Here is a 24,807-nt window from a genome sequence, read left to right as displayed (position 1 = left end):
TAGCCTGGGACCCCAGAGCAACAAATCCCACATTGTTCCCTGGCTGGCACAGGCTGGAGGGACAGTGGCTCTTTCCCAAGGCTGGCTAGTCGGCCGGCTAGTTTTGCAAGCCATTCACGTTAGCAGGCTTGGAAAGCGGCAGCAGGGTAGGGTCTAGGAGCCACCATCTCTCCCCTTGAGCTCTGGGCCAGCCAGCGGGCAGGAGGGAGGTCCAAAGTGTGCCCTTTGTGGAAGAGGCCACCAAACAGGATGCTGAACCACCACCACCCCTCTAAGCCTTCCACCCACAGTCCTCTCCCTGCCCCTGATTTCACCTCAGATCACCCCGGCCCACTTCCTCCCCTCTTAGAAAGTTATTGGTGCGTGCAGGACTGGGGTGGGGGGAGGAGTTGGGAAAGCACCCCCTTTCTGGTTCTGCTCAGAGACAAGGGTCCACCTTTGCTCCCTGTCCAACTAACGCATACACACACACACACACACACACACACACACACACACAAAGTTTCTAAAGACAAAGCTGGAGACTTTGGTCACTGTAGCAACAGGTCTGCCGAGAAATGGGTGGGTGTCATTCTCCAGCACAAAGGGTGTGTGCGCAGGGCAGTTCCATCACTTAGCAACAGCCTCCCTCTCTCTTGGCCAGCATCACTGGCCCTGGGGGGTGGGTGGGGTGGGTGCCAGGGATCAAGAACAAGGCTGTTCAGATTCCAAGTAGTGGGGAGGGAGACTTGGATGCTGAGTGGACCAAGGCCCAAGGGAATGGGTGCCTGGGCAAAGAAGAATAGAGTTGGGCTGCTCATGACCCCATACCCTTGGGGACCTAAGCTGGTAGAGGTTCTAGGTTGACCTGATGAGCAAGTCTTTGTGGAACCCAGAACTGAGCTCCAAATAAGGGTGGCTGCAGAGAAAGCTGGGCATGGGGGAAAGGAATGCCAGTGGCCCAGGCTGATAGCCCTGCTGGGAGAAGGGGCCTGTGGAGGTGCCTCAGGGGCAGGGAAATGACTTAAAGGGCAGGCCCAGTAGGAGGCGCTACTGGCTGTGCTGGGAACCACTGTAGAACTCTGCTGGGAAGGGTGGGGGCAGGGGTGGGGGGGGCAGTGCGGGTAGGCAGCTGGGCCATCTCAGAGCCAAACAGTCCATTCTAAGAAACTGAACAAGAGCCACTGTTAGAGGGAGGGAGGCTGAGAAGCTGTGGCCCACGAAAGGAAAGCCCCCAGATTCCCTCAAATGGGGGCTTTGTAGAGAGGGCGAACCGAGCGAGGCAGGGACTCCAGAGACAAGCGGGCTGACTTCCCAGGGGCAGCTGGGTTTAGCTCTAGATAAGGGTTTAGCACCCAATTGCTGATGCCTTCCCTCCTCTCTGTCCCCAAGGCAGGACAACAAATACAGGCCGAAGCCAAGGAGACTGCCCGGTTAGGAAAAGTCTGTCTACCTGTCTAGGTTCTGTCTCTCATGGACAAGGAAGCTCACTGGGCACAGGGCTGTGGTACCTACTTTATTGTTTTTCCAAAATGGCCTTCTACAGGAAAGCGCCTAACAGGAGGCGGGGGCTGGATGATGTGAGATGTGACCGGGTGCCTCACAGAATGGAAGACAGGAGTGAGAGGATCCTCTGGGAAGAGACTGGGGGCTAAGACAGACCCTCTTTAGAGGACGGGGTGCTGAGCCTGCTTAGGTTGGCCCTCAAGCAGTCCCTGGTCCAGGATGGGGCCTAGTGGGACTAGAGAAGTGATGTTTGGGGAGGGGCTCAGCCAACCTATAGTCAGATTCCAAGATCGAAGGGAGGGCGGGCCAAGGGCTAAGCCCTGGCTCAGAGATAGCCAGATTGAGATTCTAGGCAGCTCTAATGACCTAGACAGATCTCCACCTACAAGTGGGAGGGACAAGGCTGACAGGTCCCTCAGAGCATTAAGATTGGCACTGTCTTCCCATGGGGCTTTGGCAAGCCCAACTCTGACTCAATGAGCCAAGTCCATCTCTACACAGCAGGATGAGAAGTCGAAGTGAGACCTGTAAGAAAGAACCAGCAGACCGTCTTGAGTGGGATGGCACCCCTCCCCACCTGCTCCCATGTCCCCCCTAGACTCAGCAAGGTGTGCCCAGGGGCAGGAGTGGGGGTGACTCCCTGGGCTTATGGAAGTAAATGGAGGAGGACACTTCCGTCTTAAGCTTGCTGTCCGCGCCGCCTGTCGCCGAAGAGTCTGAGGCCCCGCCGCACTCCTCACAGCAGCAGCAACAGCAGCAATCCAGGAAGGCCTGGCCCAGGGGCCTGCAGATACACAGGAGGAGCACGGGGGTGATGGCACCCTTGAAGAAGGCGGAGAACTGGTTGATGAGGCCCAGGAGGTCCAGGGTCTGCCGGGTGAGCTCGGTGGAGAGGTAGGCCACCACGATATTGCAGACGTTCTCAGGGAGTGTACAAAAGGCATAGACCACGGTCAGGCCCACCACAGTGCTGTTGAGCTGGCTCTCACACTGCTCGTGCTTGCCTGCCCTACACTCAGGCTTCCTGCCCGGCGGGCCCCGCACCCGCCATGTCACCAGCTGGCAGGTGACGGTGAAGAGGATGGGCAGACAGAAGTAGCAGCCAAAGTACCACCACATGCGAGCATTCTGGTAGGTCATCACCAGCGAGTAGACGGACTCGGGTAGCTTGGCTGAAGGTTTCATGATGCAAGAGTCCACCGTCCCCATGGTGGGAGCAGGCTCTTGTGCCAGCTGCCACAGCAGGAGTTCAGGCACGGCCAGCATCATGGAGCCCACCCAGATGACAGCCAGTTTAGCCAGGATTGATTGGCATCGCTCAATGGGCCTCACCTTCGGCAGGGTGCTGGTGGCCACGTGGAAGCGGTCTATGCCCAGAGCACAGAGGCTGAAGGTTGTGACTCCCAGGGAGGAGACCTGTGAACAAGGAAGTAAAAGACCACAGAGGGCTCAGTTGATGGGGGCAAAGAGGTTTCAGGCTGAAGAGGAGCATGGGTTGCACATGAACAGCGTGACAACAGCTGCTATTGGTGAAACATTTTCTACCCATCAGGCACTCCCTATATGACATAAACTCTCAGCTGTGCCCCGCTGGGGTCAATACACACATATAATCCTAGCACTCCAATCAGCCGTCATACAGGAGAAATGGAAGCAGAGGCGTAAAAAGTGCCTTGTCCTCAACCACATCCCTTGTTCTGTTTTCCACTTCCCAAGCTAGAGTGTGCTAAACCTCCCTCCCATAGACCCTGATGCCCCCCAGGACACTGGAAGCCACCTCTGAGGAAGAATCTGGACAAAGACGGAAACTGGGCTTAGCCTGGGCATGGTGGTGTGTGCTCGTTGTCCCAGAACTTGTCAGACAGAGGCAGGAGGATCAGGAGTTCAAGGCCAGACTTGGCCACACAAAAAGTTCAAGGCTAGTCTAAGAAAACAGGAGACCCTGTCTCCAAACAGAAGTAAGGAAAGGAAGGAAGTGGGGAGGGAGGGAAAGAAGGAATGGACAGATTTGGATCTTTGCAGTTCCTTCTTCCCGCACAGGCTCGTGTGAGATCTTCGGGTTATGCCGGGAAATGTGGCCTGCTCGCCTTTGCTTTCAGCCTGCCTGTGTTGACCTGGGCAAACCAACATTGTGGGGAGCAGCCCCTGCAAGCAGCCTGTGCCCACCATCCTTGCACACTCATCCGGCAGCACTCAGAAAAAGCACCCGTTGAGCCAAGTGGAAGAGGCCAGAGCCGCAGGGAAGGAAGTGCCAACTCGCCTGAAAGGAGAGCCCTCCTGAGCTGCTAGCTGATGGAACTCACTGGGGGTTGTGCTCCCCCTCCTCCTCCTCCTGCTTAAATTCTTCCCTTCTCTGGCTGGGGCGACACAATCCAGGGCTTATTTGCACTGCCCACCAAGTGTCCTTTGTAAGAACCCCAACCCCCTCTCTTGGCAGGGGACTCCAGGCCCGCAGAGGAGCAGCTATCATTCTCTCTCTCTCTCTCTCTCTCTCTCTCTCTCTCTCTCTCTCTCTCTCTCTCTCTCTCTCTCCTCTCTCTCTCTCTCTCTCTTCTCCCACATCTCAGAAACTTTTCCAAATCTTACCAAGGGGCTGTGCTGGGGTCTCCCCTACAGGAGAATTCTGGGCAGCAGCAGAGGCTTATAGCCGCGGGCAAGAGCTCTGCTCCGGTGTGTCTGACTCCTTCCCTCTTCTATTTTTATTTTTTTATTTATTTTATTTTTTTTTTTTTGGTTTTTCGAGACAGGGTTTCTCTGTAGCTTTAGAGCCTTTCCTGGAACTAGCTCTGTAGACCAGGCTGGTCTCGAACTCACAGAGATCCGCCTGCCTCTGCCTCCCAAGTGCTGGGATTAAAGGCGTGCGCCACCACCGCCCGGCCTCCTTCCCTCTTCTAAAGCTAAGCTCAAATAAAAGCCAACATGGTCTACATTAATTCTAGGCACTTCGTGGACATTACCCATTTTAATCCTTTAAGAATGGGGACTAGCCAGCTGTAGTGACACACGCCTGTATCCTAGCACTCAGGGAGACCAGGAGGTCAAGATCATCCTCCATTACTTAGTGAATTTGGGGCCAGCTGAAGCTATGGAAGACCCTGTCTTAAAAAATGAAAACAGGAAGAAAGGAAGTAAAGGAAGATTTGGAGCTAAACTTTGGGTGACTGGGTGTGATGGCTCGTGTCTGTCAATCCAGCACTCAAAGCTGATACTACACAATCAGGAGTTCAGAGTCATCTTTGGCAAAGTAGCAAATTTGAGGTTAGCCTGGGCTACATAAGAGCCTTTCTAAAATAATAAAATAGAAGCCAGGCGGTGGGTGGCACACACCTTTAATCCCAGCACTCAGGAGACCAGACAGGCAGATCTCTGAGTTCAAGTTCAACCTGGTCTACAGAACGAGTTTCAGGACAGGCTCCAAAGCTACAGAGAAACTCTGTCTCAAAAAAAAAAAAAAAAATTTGATAACACTAAAACACTAACACTAATTGAGGCTGGCTGCTGAGCATGGCTATTCAGATCTACAAAACCTCAATCAGTTGGGTGGCTAAGGCAAAAGAATCATAAACTCAAGGCGTACCTAGACTACAGAGAGAGTTCAAGTCGCGCTCGAGCAGCTTAGTCAGAACCTGTCTCAAAAGTGATAAAAAGAGAACTGCGATATAGCTCAGTAGTAGTGGTAGAGTACTGACCTAGCATGCACAGGCCTGGAGTTCAATCGCACGGCTAAAAAGGGGGCGGGGGGTGGCAGCCGGAGGTATAACTCAGCAGTAGAATGCTTGCTTATGTTGGAAGCCTTGGGTTCAACCCCAAGTACTGCCCAAAAGAAAAATAGCTAGATATTGTGGCACACACTTACATCCCCAGCCCTTTGGAGGAGGAGGTAGGAAGATTGCCATTAGTTTGAGTCTGGACTATAGATATAGGTAAGAACCAGGTCAGCCAGGGTTACAATGGGAAACCCAGTCTCAAAACAACAGCGAAAAGAGTAAGAAGCTTTGAGGCTCCAAGTTCACATGATTAGTATATGTGAAGCCCTAAGTTTATCCGCAGCTCCTTCAGACAGTTATCACCCCAGATGAGAAACACCGAGGTATAGGCAGGTTAACTAACTTACCAAGCAAGGCTGCTTGGCCAGTCATGAAAAGAGCCCAGTTTCTAATATACTCTGTCCAATTCCAAAACAATGTGTTGGTTCAGCACAGTGGGGCCCTTATTTTCAAACTCAGGAGGCAGAGGCAGGCAGATCTCTGTGAGTTCTAGACCAGCCTGGTTTACATGGTGAGTTCCAGGCCAGCCAGGGCTACATAGTGAGACCCTATCTAAAACAAAACCAACCAACAAAAACCCCACCCAAAGTTTGTGTGCCTAACCACTTAGCTCGCCTAGGCAGTGTGTACCAGATGACAGATAAGGTTTAAAGACCAATGTCAGGCATGGAGGCACACACCTTTAGTCCGAGCACTCAGGAGGCAGAGACAGGTGAATCTCGTGAGTTTGAGGCCAGCCTGGTCTACACACCAAGTTCCAGGCTGGGAAGCACCACATAATGAGATTTGTTTACCAAACAACAAGAAGATACAAAGATTACATTGAATTTTGGGGTCTCTTTTGATCTGGGAGGCCTTTGGACCACCAAATAAATGGTGTGCATAGGTTGGGAGTACAGAAAAAAAAATTTCAACTGCTATGCCTCACAGAGTGACCAGTATTGAAATAATCCCTAAAATGCAGCTAACTGGGGGCTTGGACCTTTGTCAAATGCCTGGCTCTGATTCCAGCTCATGGGGAGGCTATTATTCCCTTCATTATTCCCCTTGTAGCTAAGGTTCTTTTATTTATTTTAAAATGTGTTTATTTTACTTATGTGAATGATTGTGTCTGCCTGCATGTATGTAAACATACCGCGTGTGTGCCCTGTACCTATGGAATTCAGAAGGGGGCATCAGATCCCTTGCAACTGGAGTTATGGTTGATTGTGAACCACTATGTGGGTATGAGGAACCAAACTCAGGTTCTCTGGAAGAGCAGCCAGTGCTCTTAACTCCTGAACCACATCTCCAGCCCCCTGTAGCCATGATTTAAAACTGTTCCCACCGAATGTGTTGGTGTGTGCTTTAGTCCCAACAATGAGGAAAAAGCAAGAGGTTTTCTGTGAGTTCAAGGCCAGACTGGTCTACATACTGAGTTCCTCAACAGCCAAGACTGTATAGAAAACCCTGTCTCAGAGAGAGAGAGAAGGCTGTTCCTGCCAACCGTGACAGTACAGGCCTGTAATCTCACCAATCAGGACACTGAATCAGGAATATTGTGAGTTTAATTGTAAACCAACCTGGACTATACAGTGAAATCCTATCTAACAAAAAAAGGGGGTTGTAGTAATACAGGCCCATAATCTCAGCACTTCAGAGTAGAAATAAGATCAGGAGTTCAAGGTCATCCTTAACTACATAGTAAGTTTGAAGCTAACCTGAGCTATAGGAAATCTCTCAACCAAACGAAACCAACACACACACACACACACACAAACAAACAAATCAATCAATAAATAAAATAAATAACACTAGGACGGGGCAGAAAAATCACTGCAAATTTGAGGCCAGCTTGGTCTATACAGTGAGTTCCACAGCAACCTGAGGTACAGAGTAAGACCCTGCCCTTAAAAAGATAAAAAGGACAAGAAAGAGAGAACATTTAAAAACTAGAAATAAAGAATAAAAACAAAGGAAAGCTGCTATCATAGATACAGAAACCTTCACCAATGGGTAGATTGTGCAAAGATCTGAAAGTTGTCTCCTTTTGATCTACACAGCCATTCTCATCCAGGTGTTTAACATAACATGGAAGCCTCCATTCAGGGGTACTCAGTGCTACACTTTAGAGTTGCTGTGCAAGCCAGTTAGAAGGGCCATCTGGTCTACCCTCCATGCTTGCTAGCTAAGGAAATGAGGAGAGATGGGATCTGTAACAGAACTAGTGCTTCCATAAACTCCAGTACCAAAAGGTGGGGCTTGCCTTTCAGAGCTGCCTTAGGAGGAGAGTAATAGAGATGACCTTGAAGGTGACAATAAACTTGGTCAGGAGGGAAGAAGAGCCTGCCCTGGTGTTTGCATCCACAGGGAGTAGACGCTGACTCAACCTGGTAGGAAACTGGGGTCTCCCTCAAGTATTGCTACGTTTTCAGGATACAGAAGGGTTAAAAAGAGGAGCCATGGGTACAGGGCAAGCAGGAGGCACAATAAAAGAAAAGGGGAGGGGAGCAGACAGTGGCAGTGTACACCTTTAATCCCAGCACTCAGGAGGCAGAGGCAAGAGGATCTGTGAGTTCGAGGCCAGCCTGGTTTACCAAGCAAGTTCCAAGACAGGCTCCAAAACTACACAGAGAAAAGAGAGAGAGAGAGAGAGAGAGAGAGAGAGAGAGAGAGAGAGAGAGAGAGAGAGAGAGAGAGAGGAGAAAAAAGGAAAGAAAAAAGGGGGACCTCAGAAGAGAGAGGGATTTTTTGGGTGGATGAGAGACAGACAGCTTGGAATATAGAAAAAAAAAAGGTGTAACCTCTGTGTGGTTACTCCTAAAGCAGAAGCCGAGGTTGGACTCAAGCCAGTGGTCTTGCACATCTGCCTATCTGCCTATTCACTAACCTGACTTACTTTCCTGAGAGCTACCAGAAGCCAATACTGAGTTTGTTCCCTTCCCTGATAGAGTTTGCCTCCTCCCACAATGACACAGAGAAAGCTAGTTGAGTGGGAACCCTAGGGTGCTGGGATTACACATACCTGCAGATCTGCTCTCTGGGTCCCAGCAGGGACTGGAGGCCCTTCCCTGAACTGCAAGCCTACAACTGAGCTATAGAAAGACATACTTACCTCCATGAAGGGCACAGCCCGGCAAGAAACATCCCCCAGGAGCCTCTGCTTGGTGATCTCGTTGAAGATGACAATGGGGAGGCAGAAGAAGAGGACCAGGAAATCCCAGAGAGCCAGGCTGGCGAGGATGGAGTTCCACGCACTCTTCAGATAGTAGCTGTGCCACACAATACACATGACAGACAGATTACCTACAATACCCACAGCAAACACCACCAGAGCCAGGAGCATGACAGCGTAGGCACTGTAGGAGCTCTCAGTCACCGGATACAAGGGATTCTGAATCTGCAGCCTCTGACTTGGTGTCCCGGTCAAGTTGGCCCTCAGCTCTTGTCCACTATCTGGGGTGGCCCCATCCTTGTCTGGGTTGGGGCTAGTGGCCACCAAAGTCTTGGTGGGCTGCAAGCCAGCAGGATGAATGGGCCTGGGGTACTCAGCCCACTCCTCAGGTACATAGTGTTGTACCTCCTTGGGCCCCTCGTCCTTGGTGCCTCTTCGGGGTCGACTCTGCTGTTCCTGGACCTTCGCTCTATGCCCACCCAAAGATGAGTTGGCAGCCCCAGAGACCCCAGTCAGCCCCACAGCCAACGCTACAGCAAGAGAGACAGTCAGGGGCCACAGCCACCGCATGGCCGGGAAAGCAGGGTGTAGCTGCCTCAGAGAGGTGAGGGCAAGGGACCTAAGGGCTGTGTGGAATTAAAAGAGGCAGCTGGCAGCTGGGTCCGCCTCCAGTCAGGCGTCTGGCATGGCTGGCCCTTCCTCCCATCCCCTTGGCCATGGTCTGGCCAGGGCCCTCTGCTGGACATTTAGAGGTCTGTGCTGACCTCATACATCATGTCCTTCATCACCCCCCTTCTCAGGCTCCAAGGACAGACTGAGCGGCCCTCAAAGGGACCCGCTCCAATCACTGGTACCAGGGAAATGAGGTTTGCTAAGTTATGTCGAGGCAGACTATAACTGGAGCATAATTCTTGAATTCTAAGGCAGATCCCGAATGATAGGCCAGGTATGGTGGGCTATTCCTGTAATCCCAGCATTTGGGAGGTTGAGAAAGAAAGACAGGAGTTCAAAGTTACCTTAAGCTACATAGCAAGATCCTGTTTCGTTTTATTAAAAAGAAGACGTGTCAAGACGAAAACAGAAGTGTAATTGCTGAAACTATAGGATACTTAGGTGTGCCACTCAGATGGGTTCTTTTTTGTTCCTATGATTTGCTTATTTTCATTCTATGTGAATTTGTATTTTTTCTGCATTTATGTCTGTGTGAGGGTGTTGGATACCTGGTGCTGCAGTCACAGACAGTTGTGAGGCACCTGTGGGTGATGGGAATTGAACTTGTGTCCACTGGAAGAACAGCCAGTTCTCTTAACTGCTGAGCCATCTCTCCAGCCCTATTTTGAACATTCTTAACTGAATGATAAATGTTTGAACTAATAACATACTAATTTACCATGCAATATCATACTGTGAAACATACATACATACAGATGGTTCTTCTTAGGCGTTGTTAATTTTGTTTTGTTTTGTTTGTTTTTCAAGACAGGTTTCTCTCTCTATTTTTTTTTTTTTTTGGTTTTTCGAGACAGGGTTTCTCTGTGGTTTTTGGAGCCTGTCCTGGAACTAGCTCTTGTAGACCAGGCTGGTCTCGAACTCACAGAGATCCACCTGCCTTTGCCTCCCGAGTGCTGGGATTAAAGGCGTGTGCCACCACCGCCCGGCGGTTTCTCCCTTTTTTATATATACATTTTTTTTTTTTTTTTTTTGGTTTTTCGAGACAGGGTTTCTCTGCGGTTTTGGAGCCTGTCCTGGAACTAGCTCTTGTAGACCAGGCTGGACTTGAACTCACAGAGATTCGCCTGCCTCTGCCTCCTGAGTGCTGGGATTAAAGGCGTGCGCCACAAACGCCCGGCTATATATACATTTTTATTGATATTTATTGACCTCTACATTTTTCTCTGCTCCCCTCCCTGCCTCTCCTCTCCCCCTTCAATCCTCCCCCAAGGTCTGAGACAGGGTTTCTCTATAGCTTTTTAGAGCCTGTCCTGGAACTAGCTCTTGCAGACCAGGCTGGCCTCAAACTCACAGAGATCAGCCTGCCTCTGCCTCCTGCGTACTGGGATTAAAGGTGTGCGCCACCACCGCCCAGCAGAGGGTTAATTTTAAAATTGTTTTTATTGAGCTATATGTGATAACATATTTTGAGAAGAGCTGCTGTAATCCATTTCCTGGATTCCAAATATGAAGTTTGTGGTCGTTAATGTATTTGATGACTATGTATTTGACCCAAAGCAGACAGGCTCACAGCTGGGTCTGACTCCATAGCCTTTCAACTCAATGCTGGTCTCAGCAGACAACAGCCCACTCCTTGCCTCCTAGCCACACAAACTTACACCACACCTTGGTATGGGGCATGACGTAGTGGCAGTACTGGACCCACAATATAATAAAACAAAACAAAATAAAATTCATGGACGCGTCGTTAAAAGTTCAAAAATTCAGGCCTAGCTCCATAGCTACTGAGAAATCCTGTGTTGAAAAAGAAAAAAAAGTGCAAATGACCAGGAATTTTCAAATGCAAAAAGGAAATAAATATGAAAATGAATAACTACACCTCTGACATGATAGGTGTTAAGGCAGGGTCAAGGTCAGGGCCATCTGGAAGGTCAGAAGTTCCGCAAAGCAAGATGACATTTGAGCAAAGCCTTAAAGGCTTCCAGAAGAAGGTTGGAAGGATGCTCCAGGCAGAAGATACAGCACACGCAATGGTGTGTGTGTGTGTGTGTGTGTGTGTGTGTGTGTGTGTGTGAAAGTAGGCGATATTCCTGCCAAAGAGCAATAATGTGCAGGAGGCTGGGGAGCTAGGAAAATGAAGATGAGACGAGGGCACTGGGTTTGAGGCAAGAGGCCAGCAGATGAAGGAGCAAGAAGGCTTTTGTATGCTAGACCAGGAGTTAAGATGTTATTCCAAACACGAGAATATTGCATGTTGAAACACAAGGGAGCAGTGGCTGGACCCAGTTTCTTTAGCGGGGTCCAGGATGGGCAGTGGACTCCTGACAGATAAAGCAACCAAGTGAAGAGCCAGCAACACTGAGGGGTCAGGCTGCAGGAATGTGGGAAAGTTGAGGATGAATGAATAGACTCTGCCCACCCATCGCTGCAGGACAGAGGCAGGAGCAGGGACACTAGACGCTGCTGTGTACAGGTCTGTATGCCAAGGGTCACTGGGATGGAGATTCAGCGAGATGGTACTGTAGCTAAGAAAAAGGCCAAAGCAAACAGGAGCCGGGGCTGGCTGGGAGCTATTTACACAGTACACTGGCAGCGACCCTCAGCACTCCCACCAAGACTGTCAATCTGGAAGCGGCTTTTCCAGAGAACTTCCTGACCAGGATCCTTGCCACCCTACCCAGTAGGTCCCGACATGCTGTGTAAAACTAGGAGTCCCAGGAGGAAAAAAAAAAGAGAGAGAAGGAGGAGGAGACAAAAAGAAAGACAGAAGCAATCACCCTCTGTTGAGGAGTCAGGGGCAGCTGCCAGAGCGCTGTCTGAAGTCTAGGGTATCAGCCAGAATTTAACTTTGTCACCACCACAGCCCAGACCATGTCACCAGAGAAAGAAAGCTGGGACTCCACATCCTGTGTCCTCAGGAAGCTTAGGAGAAGTGCCAAGACCCACCCTGAGCCCCACAGCACCAGGGTCTTCTAATCCTCCTGGAGTTGGAGAGCAGCAGCAAGCACCTGCCCTAGAACCTCTCCAGTCTTTTTGACTTTCCCCGCTCCCGCTCCCAAGACAGGAACCCACCACCTTCTGCCTTAGGTTGTTTACGTTGTCACTAGCTGGGTACAGAGGAGTCATCACAGTTTGTGCTGAGCGTTCACCAAGACACTCAGAATGACCACAGACTTGGGGAGATGAAGAAACCTGTTCAGGGACGCGCAGCTAGTAAGAGACTGCAGAGATCCGAGGGAGGTCTGTGTGACATCCAAGGCTAAGCCCTCACCTGCTCCTTTGTAGTTTGCAGAGCTGAGACAGTGAAGAGCTCAGGGATAACCTACACCAACCTTCTTACTGTTCAGAAGTGAAAACTGAAGACCTGAGAGTCAGGTCCTAAGTCGACAGACGCAGCAAGCGTACCCGCTACTTTCGCTGCGCCGCTACTGTGGGATCCTCAGTAGCTTCACAGGCAGCTGGCAAAACTGTCTGGATCTTAACACAGACGGAACGAAGCCTAGGTCTCTGCTCACACATATGGCCCGTCCCACGCCACACTGTGTTCACACATGCTAGGCACTCCATGAACCCTGAGGGACCGGGAAGATGGCTCAGTGGGGAAGAGCCCTTACTGTGCAAGCGCAGGAACCTGAGTTCAATCCCAGCACCATAAAAAGCCTGGGTGTGTTGGGGGTGGGAGAAACGCTCAGTGGGTAAGGGTACTTGTTGTTGTTGCAAAGGACCTGGGTTCAATTCCATTCCTGGAACCCACATAATGGCTCACCATCTGCAACCCCAGTTTTAGGGAACCCAACAGGCACACACACACACACACACACGCGCGCGCACACACACACACACACACACATAGTGTACATATATGTATTCAAGGAAAGAATTTATACACACAGAGTAAATAAATAAATCTTAAAAAAAAGAAACCCAGGTGTGGCTGTATACACTGATAACTCCAGGGCTACAGGGTAGAGATAGGAGGACTTTGGGGGCTTGCTGGAGCCAGGCTAGCCCTAGATTCACTGAGAGACCTTATTTCAAAGGAATAAGGAAGAGTAATGCATCAGGACACACTATAGCTTTCTCCGGTCTGTGTACACTGACTTTCACACACTAATGTGCTCACACACACACACACACACACACACTCCTTCAAATGCCTAAAATGGCACGCCACCCCCTTGCTGGTCTCCATTAGGATAGTTGGAATGCCAGAGGCCACTAGGTGGAACCAAACGTTCAGAGTTGGAGGCTAAGACCAGTCTCAGGCCTTAGTCTTCTCCTGTCCACACTCTTAGCCGGTCCACACTATCCAAACCCAGCGGACAGCTTTTGTGAGCTGCCTGCAGATGTGGTCCAGAGAGAGAAGATGGTGCAGTGTGCTCATTGTCCCCACTCCTCCTGAGGGTCCACCTACCGGCAAAGTGCTTTTTGCTCAACCCTTGGCTGCATCTGCTTCACAAGACTCCCGCTTCTGGACTGGGCGGAGGAGCACTCTTTGGAGAATCCCAGGCAGGCGCTGAAGAGTTTCCACTCCTGGGAATGTCACCCCCTAGAGTGTCCATGATCATGGGAATTCCCCATGCTTCCACCTGGGAGTTTCCCCACTGATGGCTAAAGACACGATACTTGGGTGAGAGGGAGTGAGAAAGAGGCTGGAGCTGTCCCTGGCAATAAGGTGGCTAAGGGCGCCTCCCCAAGGAAAATAATCCAAGCCCATATTTCACTGAGCAAACACCCTTAGCCTGCGCTAGGCTCTCAGCCTGCCTAGGCTCCTCCTCCGTCACAAGGGGCAACAACCGGCTCCTTAGAAGATCTGTGCAAACCCAGGGAGCAATATCCAACATTGCCACAGCCAGATGGTGGCGGAGCACACCTTTAATCCCAACACCCGGGAGGCAGAGGCAGGTGGCTGTCTATGAGTTTGAGGCCAGCCTGGTCTATAGAGCAAGTTCCAAGATGGCCAGGGCTGTACAGAGCAACCATGTCTTGGAAGAAGATAAGAAAGAAAGAAAGAAAGAAAGAAAGAAAGAAAGAAAGAAAGAAAGGAAGGAAGGAAGGAAGGAAGGAAGGAAGGAAGGAAGGAAGGAAGGAAGGAAGGAAGGAAAAAAAGCCACTAGCAAGAATGAATTCACTTTTTCGCTCCACAGCCTTTGTGAGACAGGGTACTAGGTATTATCTTCATTTAAAAGGACTGGAAATCGCCGGGCGGTGGTGACACACGCCTTTAATCCCAGCACTTGGGAGGCAGAGGCAGGTGGATCTCTGTGAGTTCGAGACCAGCCTGGTCTACAAGAGCTAGTTCCAGGACAGTCTCCAAAACCACAGAGAAACCCTGTCTAGAAAAACCAAAAAAAAAAAAAAAAAAAAAAAAGGACTGGAAATCAAAGCAGAAAGGCGGTACTAAAATCAAAAATGACAGATTCTGACCAGGAGTTCCTGTCACAAGAAGCCAAAAAAAAAAAAACCTAAAAAGTTAAAAGTTGTATATGTTGTTTATTGCAAATATCCGTTGAGCACCTGCTGTGTGTTAGGCTTTGTCCTAGCTGCTCAGAGACAGAGAGGAGCAGGAGGCCCCTACCTGGGGAAAGTCACCTTTGAGCTTTGAACTGGGTGTGAGAGCGGCGCACGTCAAAACGGGGAGGCTTAGCCCAAGTACGAAGCAGCAGCCTGCATTATATAGCAAATTCCAGGCCAGCGAAGGGCTACATATAGTGACCCTGTTTCAAGAAGAAAAATAAAGAGGAAGTTTGGAGAGATGGGTCGGTGGTTAAGGACATTGCTTTCCTCTCAGAGGACCTGAAAGGACCACCATTCAGTCCCCTGTACCTGCCGCATCTGGCGCCTTACAACCGTCTCTAGCTCCAGGGAATCCAGCGCCCTCTTCACTCTCTGCACTCATGCACAAGCACAAATTCACACAGAGACATACAAATAATTTAAAATAACAAATAAAAATTTAAAAAGAAAAAGAGGGAGGGAGAGGGAAGCTCACCTTCTCGTGAAGGGCACAACCACTAAAAACCTAATTCCCAATAACACCATTAATCAGTGGCGTTCAACCTTCCTAAAGCCTTTAATACAGCTCCCCAGGTTGTGGTGACCCCCACCGTGAAATTATTTTGTTGTTATTTTGTAATTGTAATTTTGTTACTGTTACGAATCGTAATGCAAATATCAAATATGCAGGCTATCCAATACGTGGCCCCAAAGGGGTCACAACACAGAGACTGAGAACCAGCACCTTAAATTGTAGTGACACACATGGAGGGAAATGATAGGGACCCAAACATTCGTGGGACCTCCCCACCTTTGGCAAGAGGTTGAGGTGCTATCCCGAGGCCTCACAGGAAACAGTCACAGTAAGATGTGGTCATTGTGTGGCCATTTACGTATAAATGACAAGACTTCACACTGGGGTGTGGATCAGAAGGAAAGTAATTTGCCTACAATGTACAAAGCCCTGGGTTCTATGCCCTGCTAACCAAAGGAAAAAATATAAACAAATAAACAAAACCTTCAAAATTAAGTAAATTTGGTGGTGATGTTTCTGCTTGGGGGAAGGGTTTCTTTGTTGTTGGTTTTTGGTTTTTTTGTTTTTTTGTTTTTTGTTTTTTGTTTTGTGAGGTAGGGTTTCACTAGGTAGCCTTAGGTTGACTTAGAACTCCTTGGGTAGACCAGGCTGACCTCGAACTCAGAGACATCCACTGCCTCTGCCTTCCAAGTGCTGGATTAAAGGCATGCGACACCTTTCTTGGCAAAATTAAACAAAACTTTGAATGGTGAGCCTTCTATGACAATGAAAGTCAGTACTCATCAAAGTGTAGAAGAAGTGGTAAGATGCATGCAATGCACAGCCCGCACCTTGCCCTGCCGCTGCAGGCTGACGTTGTTAGGGTGGGAGCAGAGGCTGACCAAGGCATCTGATGTTCCCATGCAAGTTGGAGTTCAAAACCCACTCTGTAAGATGTCCTCGTTATATTCAAACAGAGGGTCTTCTGCACAGCGCTGAGGGAGGCTGCACTGGTCCTAGAAGAATCCAGATAACCAGATCAGAGCATCTGATGAGCACAGCCAATGTCCTCCTAGCTGAGTCCTCGATGCCTGGCATTCAGTAGATACTGAAAATGTTCACAACGTGGCTTATCAGATAAAGGCGCTTGCCTCTAAGCTCAACAACCTGAGTTGCACCCCTGAACCCATGTGGTTGGAGAGAACCGACACCTGCCGGCTGGCTGCTGGCTTCCATGCTCGCTGTTGCACGAGTGCCTACACACAAACACACATACACAAATAAATAAGCGCAATTAAAAACCTTTTTAAAGGCAAGTATTTATTGAAGTGCTAGGGTGTCGTTCAAATGGTAGAGTGTTTGCCTCGCATGCGTGAAGGGTTCTAGCCTCAATTTTTTTAGAACCAATAACCAGGTGTGGGGAAAAGAAACTGTAACCCCAGCAGTTGGGAGACTAAACGGGAAGAATCAGAAGTTGAAGGTCTTTCACAGGTTTCCTTGTTGTTTTGCCTTATGTATATGTGTGTGTACTTGCTTGTCTGTATGTTTACCACACGCATACAGGCGTCCAAAGAAGCCAGAAGAGGGCATCTGATCCCTGGGAGCTGGAGTTACTGGCAGCTGTGAGCCACTTGATGTGGGTACTGGAGACCCAACCCGAGTTCTTTGCAAAAGCCACAAATACTCTGTTTGTTTGTTTCATTCTTTTTTTTTTTTTTTTTTTGGTTTTTCGAGACAGGGTTTCTCTGTGGCTTTGGAGCCTGTCCTGGAACTAGCTCTGTAGACCAGGCTGGTCTCGAACTCACAGAGATTCACCTGCCTCTGCCTCCCAAGTGCTGGGATTAAAGACGTGCACCACCACTGCCCGGCTGTTTCGTTCTTTTGAGACAGGGTCTCACTATGTAGACCAGGCTGGCTTGGAACTCACAAAGATCCATTAGCCTCTGCCTCCCAAATGCTAGGGCTGAAGGCATATGCTATTTTACTGAGCCAGCAAGAGCTTTTAACTGCTAAGCCTTCCCTCCAGGACTGAGACTCTGTTTTAAGAATTGTATGAGGAGTGTATGGAGGTGGCACACTCCTTTAATCCCTGTATTTGGGAAGTAGAGGCAGATGAGTCTCTGGGTTCAAGACAGTCTGGTCTACAGAGCAAGTTCCAACACAGTCAAGGCTACACAGAGAAATCCTGTCTCCAAAACCAAATATATATATAGGGGTTGAAGACATGGCTTGGGGATTAAGAGCATTGGTTACTCTTTCAGAGAACCTGGGTTCAAGTTCTAGCACCCACATGGTAGTTCACAACTGTCTAACTCCAGCCAAGGGCATCCAAAACACACATGGTGTACAAGCATACATATAGGCAGAACATTTTATTCACATAAAATAAAAATACAGGTTAAAAACATCTAAAAATAAAATAAAAAAAGAAAGAAAACACAGCTTTCTGAATGTGTATCAAGTACCAGACACATGACCATTTGTGCTAGCTAGATATTTGTCAATTTGATACAAGTGAGGGTCATCAGGGAAGAGGGAATCTCAGTTGAGGAAATACTTCCATCACATTGGCCTGTAGCCAAGTCTGTGGGGTATTTTTTTTTCATGGATGGTTGATGTGAGAGGGCCCAGCCCACTATGGGTAGTGCCACCCCTGAGTCCCAGGTATTATAAGAAGGCAGGCTAAGCAAACCACGGGAAGCAAGCCAGTCAACAGCACTCCCTAAGTCTTCTGTTTGAATTCCTGCCTCTCGAGGTTCCTGCCTGAGTTCCTGCCTAACTTCCCTCAGTGACTGATTGGGCTCAGGAAGTGTAAGGTAAACAACCACCCCCCCCCAAGTGCTTCTGGTCCGTGTTTCATCACAGCTGCAGAAACCAAACTAGGACACTACTCCAAAGTGTCTGTTCCTGGGATGGGGACGTAGCTCAGCTAAGTCAGGGATGCAGTGGGCAGAGGCCATGTCTCCACATCTCTGCAGAGGCCTCGAGGCGGTTCTTGAACTCGGGCCGCTCCAAGGATCTTGAGGAAGCTAGATTTCAATTCTGCAGCTGTGAGGTAGGTCAAGAGAACTGAAATAAAAAAATCTCAGCTGAGATAGCTGCAGACACCGCTCAGCGGTAGAGCGTCTGTCTAGTACATGCAAGGTTCACTGAGTGTCAGCCTGGGCTACATGAGATCCATGAAAAGCTCAGCGCTGTGGCATATTTCTACTGCTGTGAAGAGACACGAGGACTATGGTGACTCTTATAAAAGAAAGCATTTAATTGAGGCGTGCTTACAGTTCCAGAAGCTTAGTCTACTATCAGTATGACAGGAAGCGAAGAAGCACAATGGTAGACAGAGTCCTGGAGAAGAAGCTGAGAGTTCTACATCCAGAACAGCAGGCAGCAGAAAAAGAGAGACACTGGGCTTGTCTTGGGCTTCTGAAACCTTAAAGCCCTCCACACTTCCTCCAACAAGACCACACCCACTCCAGCAAGGCCACACCTCCCAGTCCTTTTAATCCTTTCAAATGGTGGCACTTTGGAGGCAGAGGCAGGAGTATTCAAGTTCAGGCCAGATTGCTTTATATAGTTCATTCCAAGCTACCCAGGCTACAGACCTTGTCTCAACAAAGCAAGAGTCTACGCACATACACAACAAAGCAAAAAGTCTCAGTGAAGAGTCAAACCCCAGAATGTAGCAGCAGCTGGCAGGTGCAGAATTCTGGCTACTAGAGTTTTTGTGTTAAATCGTAACTGATATGAATGAAGCAAGCTCCAGACCTTACAGCTGGCCAGCCTGTAAGCCCTTTGCTCCCAGGCCCTGGTGTCATCGTCCCCTTTTCACCCGGCATCACACAGCCAGAGGACAACAGGGCTGGGATAAGCAGATTATCCACTACCAAGCACCCAGGCCTTGTCCTTTCTGCTTTCTTGCTCTGATGTCCCCTCTTGCCACCCCCAATGCATCTCAGAGTCAACGAGGAGGGGTTAACCCTTCACTGGCAGCATCTGACCAAACCGGGCAGCCTTCAGGCCAGTGTGGTGATAGTTGATGTGAAAGATGGACCTCCACTCTGGAGCGCTCCGGAGCCAAAGCACAACACCTGACTCTGCTCTGCATTGGTGGGTTACTCTGAACACCACAGCATGAAAATGCAAATTCCCAGGGGGGCAATGCTGGTGCACACCTTCAACCCAGCACTCCAGGAGGGAGCCTGATCTGCAGAGTGAGTTCCAAGATAGCCAGGGCTACACAGAGAAACCCTGTCTCAAAAAACAAAAACAAACAAACAAACAAAACAAAATAAGCAAAAAAAAAAGGAAAGGAAGGAAAAAAGGAAGGAAGGAGTGAAGAAAGAGAAAAAGAAAAAATACAAAGCCCCTGGTTTCCTGCTGTGTAGCCTCAGGAAGTCATCCCTTTTTCTTTTCTTTTTCAGTTTTAGTTAGTTGTGTTGTTGTTTGTTTGTTTGTTTGTTTGTTTTGAGACAGAGTCTCACCATATAACCCTGGCTGGCCTAGAATCCACTATGTAGACTGGCTGATCTCAAACACAGATCTACCTGCCTCTGCCACCTGAGTGCTGGAATTAAAGGTTCAGACCTCGTGCTTTTAACTTGTAAATGTGGACAATAGCATGAACATCCATCACATCACCCTGGACAGCTAAGTTACATAACTTAGGTGTCACGGCATATTCCTGACATAAAGTTTGCCAAGTGGTACTCTCCCTATCCCACCAGGGTGTGAGCTGGGATCTCGTAGGTCTGTTGAGTAGCCCAGGCTGGCTTTTTTTTTTTTTTTTCTTTTTTTTTTGGTTTTTCGAGACAGGGTTTCTCTGTGGTTTTGAAACCTGTCCTGGAACTAGCTCTTGTAGACCAGGCTGGTCTCGAACTCACAGAGATCCGCCTGCCTCTGCCTCCCAAGTGCTGGGATTAAAGGCGTGCGCCACCACTGCCCGGCCCAGGCTGGCTTTGAACTCCAAATCCTCCTTCCTTTTCTGAGTTCTGGGATTACAGGTGCCTGCCTCAATGCCCAGCCAATGTCAGCCCCTCCCCCCAGCCCATGTGTGTGTCTGTCTGTGTCACTTTCTCTGTCTCTCACCTCTCTCTTCCAGCATTACACCTGTTTCATCTCTATAATGATACTAAGGACACTGCCTGAGTGCCCTGCACCTTGCTCCTCCCAGGTGCCTCTGATCAGACAAGAGCCCAGAGGACTCCCAGAAGGCCAGGCTAGCAATGTGGCTCTGACTCAGCCTTGCACTTCAAAGTGGGGGTGCAAAGGTCCCTGGTCACACCTGCTTGTGGGAAACTCAAAGGAAATTCCCAGCATGCAAAAGAGACTAAAGTTAGACACAAAGACCCACCCCCAGTTCTGTCCTGTCACGTCTTGGAATCACAGTTCAGCTTCTGTTACCTGGAATAGGCAGGGCTTCAATTGGCTGCCCGATATCTGACGACAAACCTGACCTGGACAAGGACAGGATGATCTCCAACCACAGACCAAATTTCTTCCACCTCTGCCTGCTGCGCACCTGCCAGTTAGAGGTAAAATCTCCCCTGACTCTACCCTACGGTTCTGGGCCCTAACCGTGCCAGGTTAAGGCTTTGGACTGCACCACGCCAGCCTAGGTCCCTTTTCTGGATCCCTCTGTCAATTCTAGCATCAAAATCCCAAGGGGATGCAGGACTTACCTACTACCTTGGTTTTGGGTTTGTGGTCGTAGGGGTTGGAAGGCATCTTTTGCTAAAGCTGCCATACCTACCCTCACGAGAGCCAACTGCCGGGGCAGAAGCATTTGCATCGCCGGGCGATGGTGGCGCACGCCTTTAATCCCAGCACTCGGGAGGCAGAGGCAGGCGGATCTCTGTGAGTTCGAGACCAGCCTGGTCTACAGGCTCCAAAGCCACAGAGAAACCCTGTCTCGAAAAACAAAAACAAAAACAAACAAACAAAAAAAAGAAGCACTTGCATCATCCTATCTTCCTATGGTTGACACAAAGTGTCACCTCAGGCCGACGATGGAGCTCAGTGGTAGGACACTTGTGCAAGCCTCTGAGTCCCACACTAACACAATCAGTTAATCAATATACAATAAATAAGTGTGTACTTCATGGACAGTGCTAGTTTCGGTCTCTGCCGGCCTCTGCTGAAGTGTGAGTCAGGCTTCTGGCAAGGACTAAGGTTCAGTCCCAGGTAGCCTGAGTGCCCCATATAACACAGGACTGAACTCCGGCGCCTTTGATCTAACATTTCTTCTCAGTTGGACATGCAGGTCTTTGGCAGGGAGGTGAAGAGGCCAATACAAGCAGGGTTCAGAGCCCTTTTCCCAGACCTCCCTCTGGTCATGCTTGATCTATCACCTTCAGTGGGGGCGCCCAACCAGCAGGGCCTCCAGAAAGAAACAGGGGCCAATATTTTGTTGTTTTGAGATAGGGTCTTACGATGAAGATCTGGCTGGCCTGGAACTCACTATGCAGACCAGGCTGATCTCAAACACACAAAGATCCACCAGCCTCTGCTTCTTGAGTGCTGGGCTGTACAACTGGGCACCACCATGCCCAACAGCAGCAGCCAATATTATCAACTCCCTCCTGGAACTTTAGCAAGAAAACCTGGTCAATAACAGTGAGAAGACCGTTCCTCAGAGCAGAGAACACCCCCTCTCTGTGCCTGACCCCCAGTCTGCAACGGCAGTCTCTGCTAGGAGAGCTCTCATTGCCTTCCCAGTCCCGTGTTCTCAGAGCAGCCTCTAGGGACGATTTCAGTGACTGTTGTTACTTTGTTCTCTGTGCTTGTTGACAGAGAATGAGGGAGACTTTAAGGGGAAATATCTGGAGTGTCTGTTGACCTAATCGTTCCTAAGAAGCTATTGCCGACCGTGGAAGAGATATCTATATCAATTGCAATATCAAAGCTTTATCTGGATTACCTGTTTCTGACCTGGGAGGTGGAGAACAGAGACAGGAAAGAACGAGGCTGTGAGAGGTGTATTTTGAGTTAGGCAAGTGCACATCTATGCATTTGTATCTATCTAGAATCACTATGTGCCGGTGTGAAACTCCCTCCATCTTAGAGTTACAGAGATCCACACGTGCAGCTGTACAAGTTTTTATTTCTTTCTAGAATGGCTGGGGCAAGGGTGTGGCTCAACAGATGGCTAGCAGGTTACAGGTGTGTCTGGCTGAAAGCGGTACCTGGCTGGGCCTCCCGATTGGCTGTAGTTGAGTCACAGCGGTTGGGTTCCTGGAGCGGAGCTAATGGGCTGTCATGGAGTCGGGTTCATGCCCTGCCTTATCTTTAGGGCCTTCTCTTGCCTGCCAACCCAGACGGACAATGTTCCCCGGATTGGCAATGACGCTCACAGGCTGCTGACTCCGGGTCAGTGGGACGTGCCCTTAGAGGAGCTTTCCCAGCACTGGGTGTGGTTTTACCCTGACCTCATCACACTCTGAGTCCTTGGACCTTCAGTTATAGAAATATGACATGCTCTGAGGGAGGTGACATGAGGGGCCAGCAGGCTGTAGCCTCAGTTCTGGATGGCCCCCTGAGCTGACTGACAGACAATGTTAAAGTATTTGTGGATAAACATTCTAGAAACTAATTCCAGGTCCTAGGAAAACCTCCATAAGGATAAGTAGGAGGTGTCGCCATGGTAACTCAGAGATCTGCGAGTCTGAACAGAGAGCAGGAAAAGGGCAGGAGCGATGAACCCTGGCCTGACTCTTCAGACCCTAATCCTTGGGCATGTGGGCATGAGACTTGTTTTGCCTCCCAGCCTGGAGTCACATGTACACACAGCTGTTTACTTTCCTGCATGGGTGTGGCATCGTGCCCTTCATGAGGACAGGGACAGACAGTTGTCCCCGGGTTTGGATGGGCAAGTCAAGGACTGAAGGGAGCTAGCACGGCTCAAGGTCACAGACCCCCAAGAAACACACACCACGGGACATTCGTTCCTGTAGCCCTTGGCAAAGCTTTCTTTCTGCCTGTCCTCTGAAACGCTACAGCCTCCAGGCCTCTATCAGAGTCACAGGGACCCCTGGACCCGGGTACCAGGAGGAGCAGGCACAGCAGTGATCATGGCTTAGGATAAAATTCCTGAGAATCACAGAGACTTTATAACAAACTTCCCATCCTCCTTCTGCCCACCCAAACAGAGCACGTTTTCTGAGACTGGACAGTGGAGGGCAGCTGAGCAATGGAGACCTCAAAGCAGCTACCAGACTATCTGTTGGTACCCCAGACTCCAAGCTCTTGCCCGCCCACGCTGGCACAGTTGAGATCCAGGGCGCCTGGGCAGAGCCCAGAGGGAATTTTCCACCTGCCTGTCTGTGTTGTCTGCTCTGTGGTCTGGAGCCTGGCCTGGGGAGGGGCAGGTCCCCTAGGGATCTGGAATGGAACCCCTGAGTTGTTTGGGAACCCTTCCCTTACTCACAGTCCAGTGTCTGTCACCACCTGCCTGTCCTCCTAAGAAGTCTCCCTCCCCAGCTTTTCTCCTCCGAATCTGAAGCAGGCGTAGTGGGAGAAAGATGCGACACCTCTCCTTACCTATCCCTAGGATGGAGCCGGCACAACTATAACAAAAGGCAGGTCGGCAAGAGCAAAGTATAACATACGTAGCCAGACAACGCTTTACATAGCCTGGAGCCTTCTGAAACCCGGAGGACTGGGGAGCAGCTTTCTCTGCTAAGGTTACATGGACAGCCTTCAGCTAGAGAAAAATACATCCATCTGAACACAGGGAAGTGATGGGACTAGACTGAGGGGACCCAGGAAAGTCAGTGCATTTGGATTCCTCCTGTCTTCATTATGTGACTTTCAATGAGAGAGCCCCTAGTTTCTGTGATCTACATTGGGAAAGATTTCTGATGTTTATTACCGAGTTTTGGAGAACAAAGTGTTAGGAGACCTAAAGGCGGGCGCTGCCAAGGACGGTGCCTTAGAGCCTTCAGGTCTCCTACAGAGTTCGCAGTATGTTAAGATACCATACTTTAGGGTGTTGTGTTCTTTCTTTTATTTTAAGAATATATTTTTATGAATATAATTAATAAATGTAATTTGTTTATTATGTATAGTGTTTGGCCTGTATGTCTGCCTGCAGGCCAGAAGAGGGCACCAGATCTCATTATGGATGGTGGTGAGCCACCATGTGATTGCTGGGAATTGAACTCAGGATGTCTGGAATAGCAGCCAGTGTTATTAACTTCTGAGCTGTCTCTCCAGCCCTGGGTGTCATGTTCTGAACCCCAACACAAGGCTATTAGTGTCCCGGTCCAATCACCTCTGATATCAGTTCTCAACACAGAGAGTGTTCAGGCCTAGCCCAGCCCTGCACACCTCCTCAGAGTGAACAGCAGTGGCCTTGCTGGCCCCTGCCACGTTCAGGGTGTCTTTACCTCTGCCAGATGTCCTCGGGCTGAGGGTGGGGCAGGACTGCTTTGCCAGTAACACTGGATGGGGGGGGGGGGACGGGACTGAAACCACTGGTGACCGTGGAAGGCTAAGGGCGGGGAAAGAGACTAGAGAGACACTCAGGTGCCGAGCGGCTTGACGGGGCCCACTTGGAACCTTTTTCTCCCTACTCGCTTTTCCTAGCTAGGGGAAAACTCTACCCTATCTTTACCCTGGGTCACCTGTGGGAGTGGGGCCAGCAGAGTCCCAGGTCCCAAGCCTGGAGTCTGTATCTCTTCCCCGCCGGGGTTAGGTGACCAGGCACACCTATACCTCCCTCC

The 24,807-nt window shown here is 49.7% G+C and overlaps 1 protein-coding gene across 1 annotated transcript; it reads right to left on the bottom strand.

Annotated features, from left to right (window-relative positions):
* Positions 1–1,462: 1,462 nt before the first annotated feature.
* On the bottom strand, positions 1,463–9,057 carry Gpr37l1 (G protein-coupled receptor 37 like 1). The gene is made up of 2 exons (XM_057770250.1): positions 8,347–9,057; positions 1,463–2,901 (listed from the first exon to the last, which is right to left on the bottom strand). The coding sequence occupies exons 1-2, from the start codon at positions 8,974–8,976 to the stop codon at positions 2,086–2,088; spliced, it is 1,446 nt and encodes a 481-aa protein (XP_057626233.1). The 5' UTR covers positions 8,977–9,057; the 3' UTR covers positions 1,463–2,085.
* Between the last annotated feature and the right edge of the window lie 15,750 nt (positions 9,058–24,807).

The sequence above is a fragment of the Chionomys nivalis genome, chromosome 5, assembly GCF_950005125.1.
Source record: "Chionomys nivalis chromosome 5, mChiNiv1.1, whole genome shotgun sequence".
Lineage (NCBI taxonomy): Eukaryota > Metazoa > Chordata > Mammalia > Rodentia > Cricetidae > Chionomys > Chionomys nivalis.
This window is presented reverse-complemented; position numbering and strand designations above follow the sequence as displayed.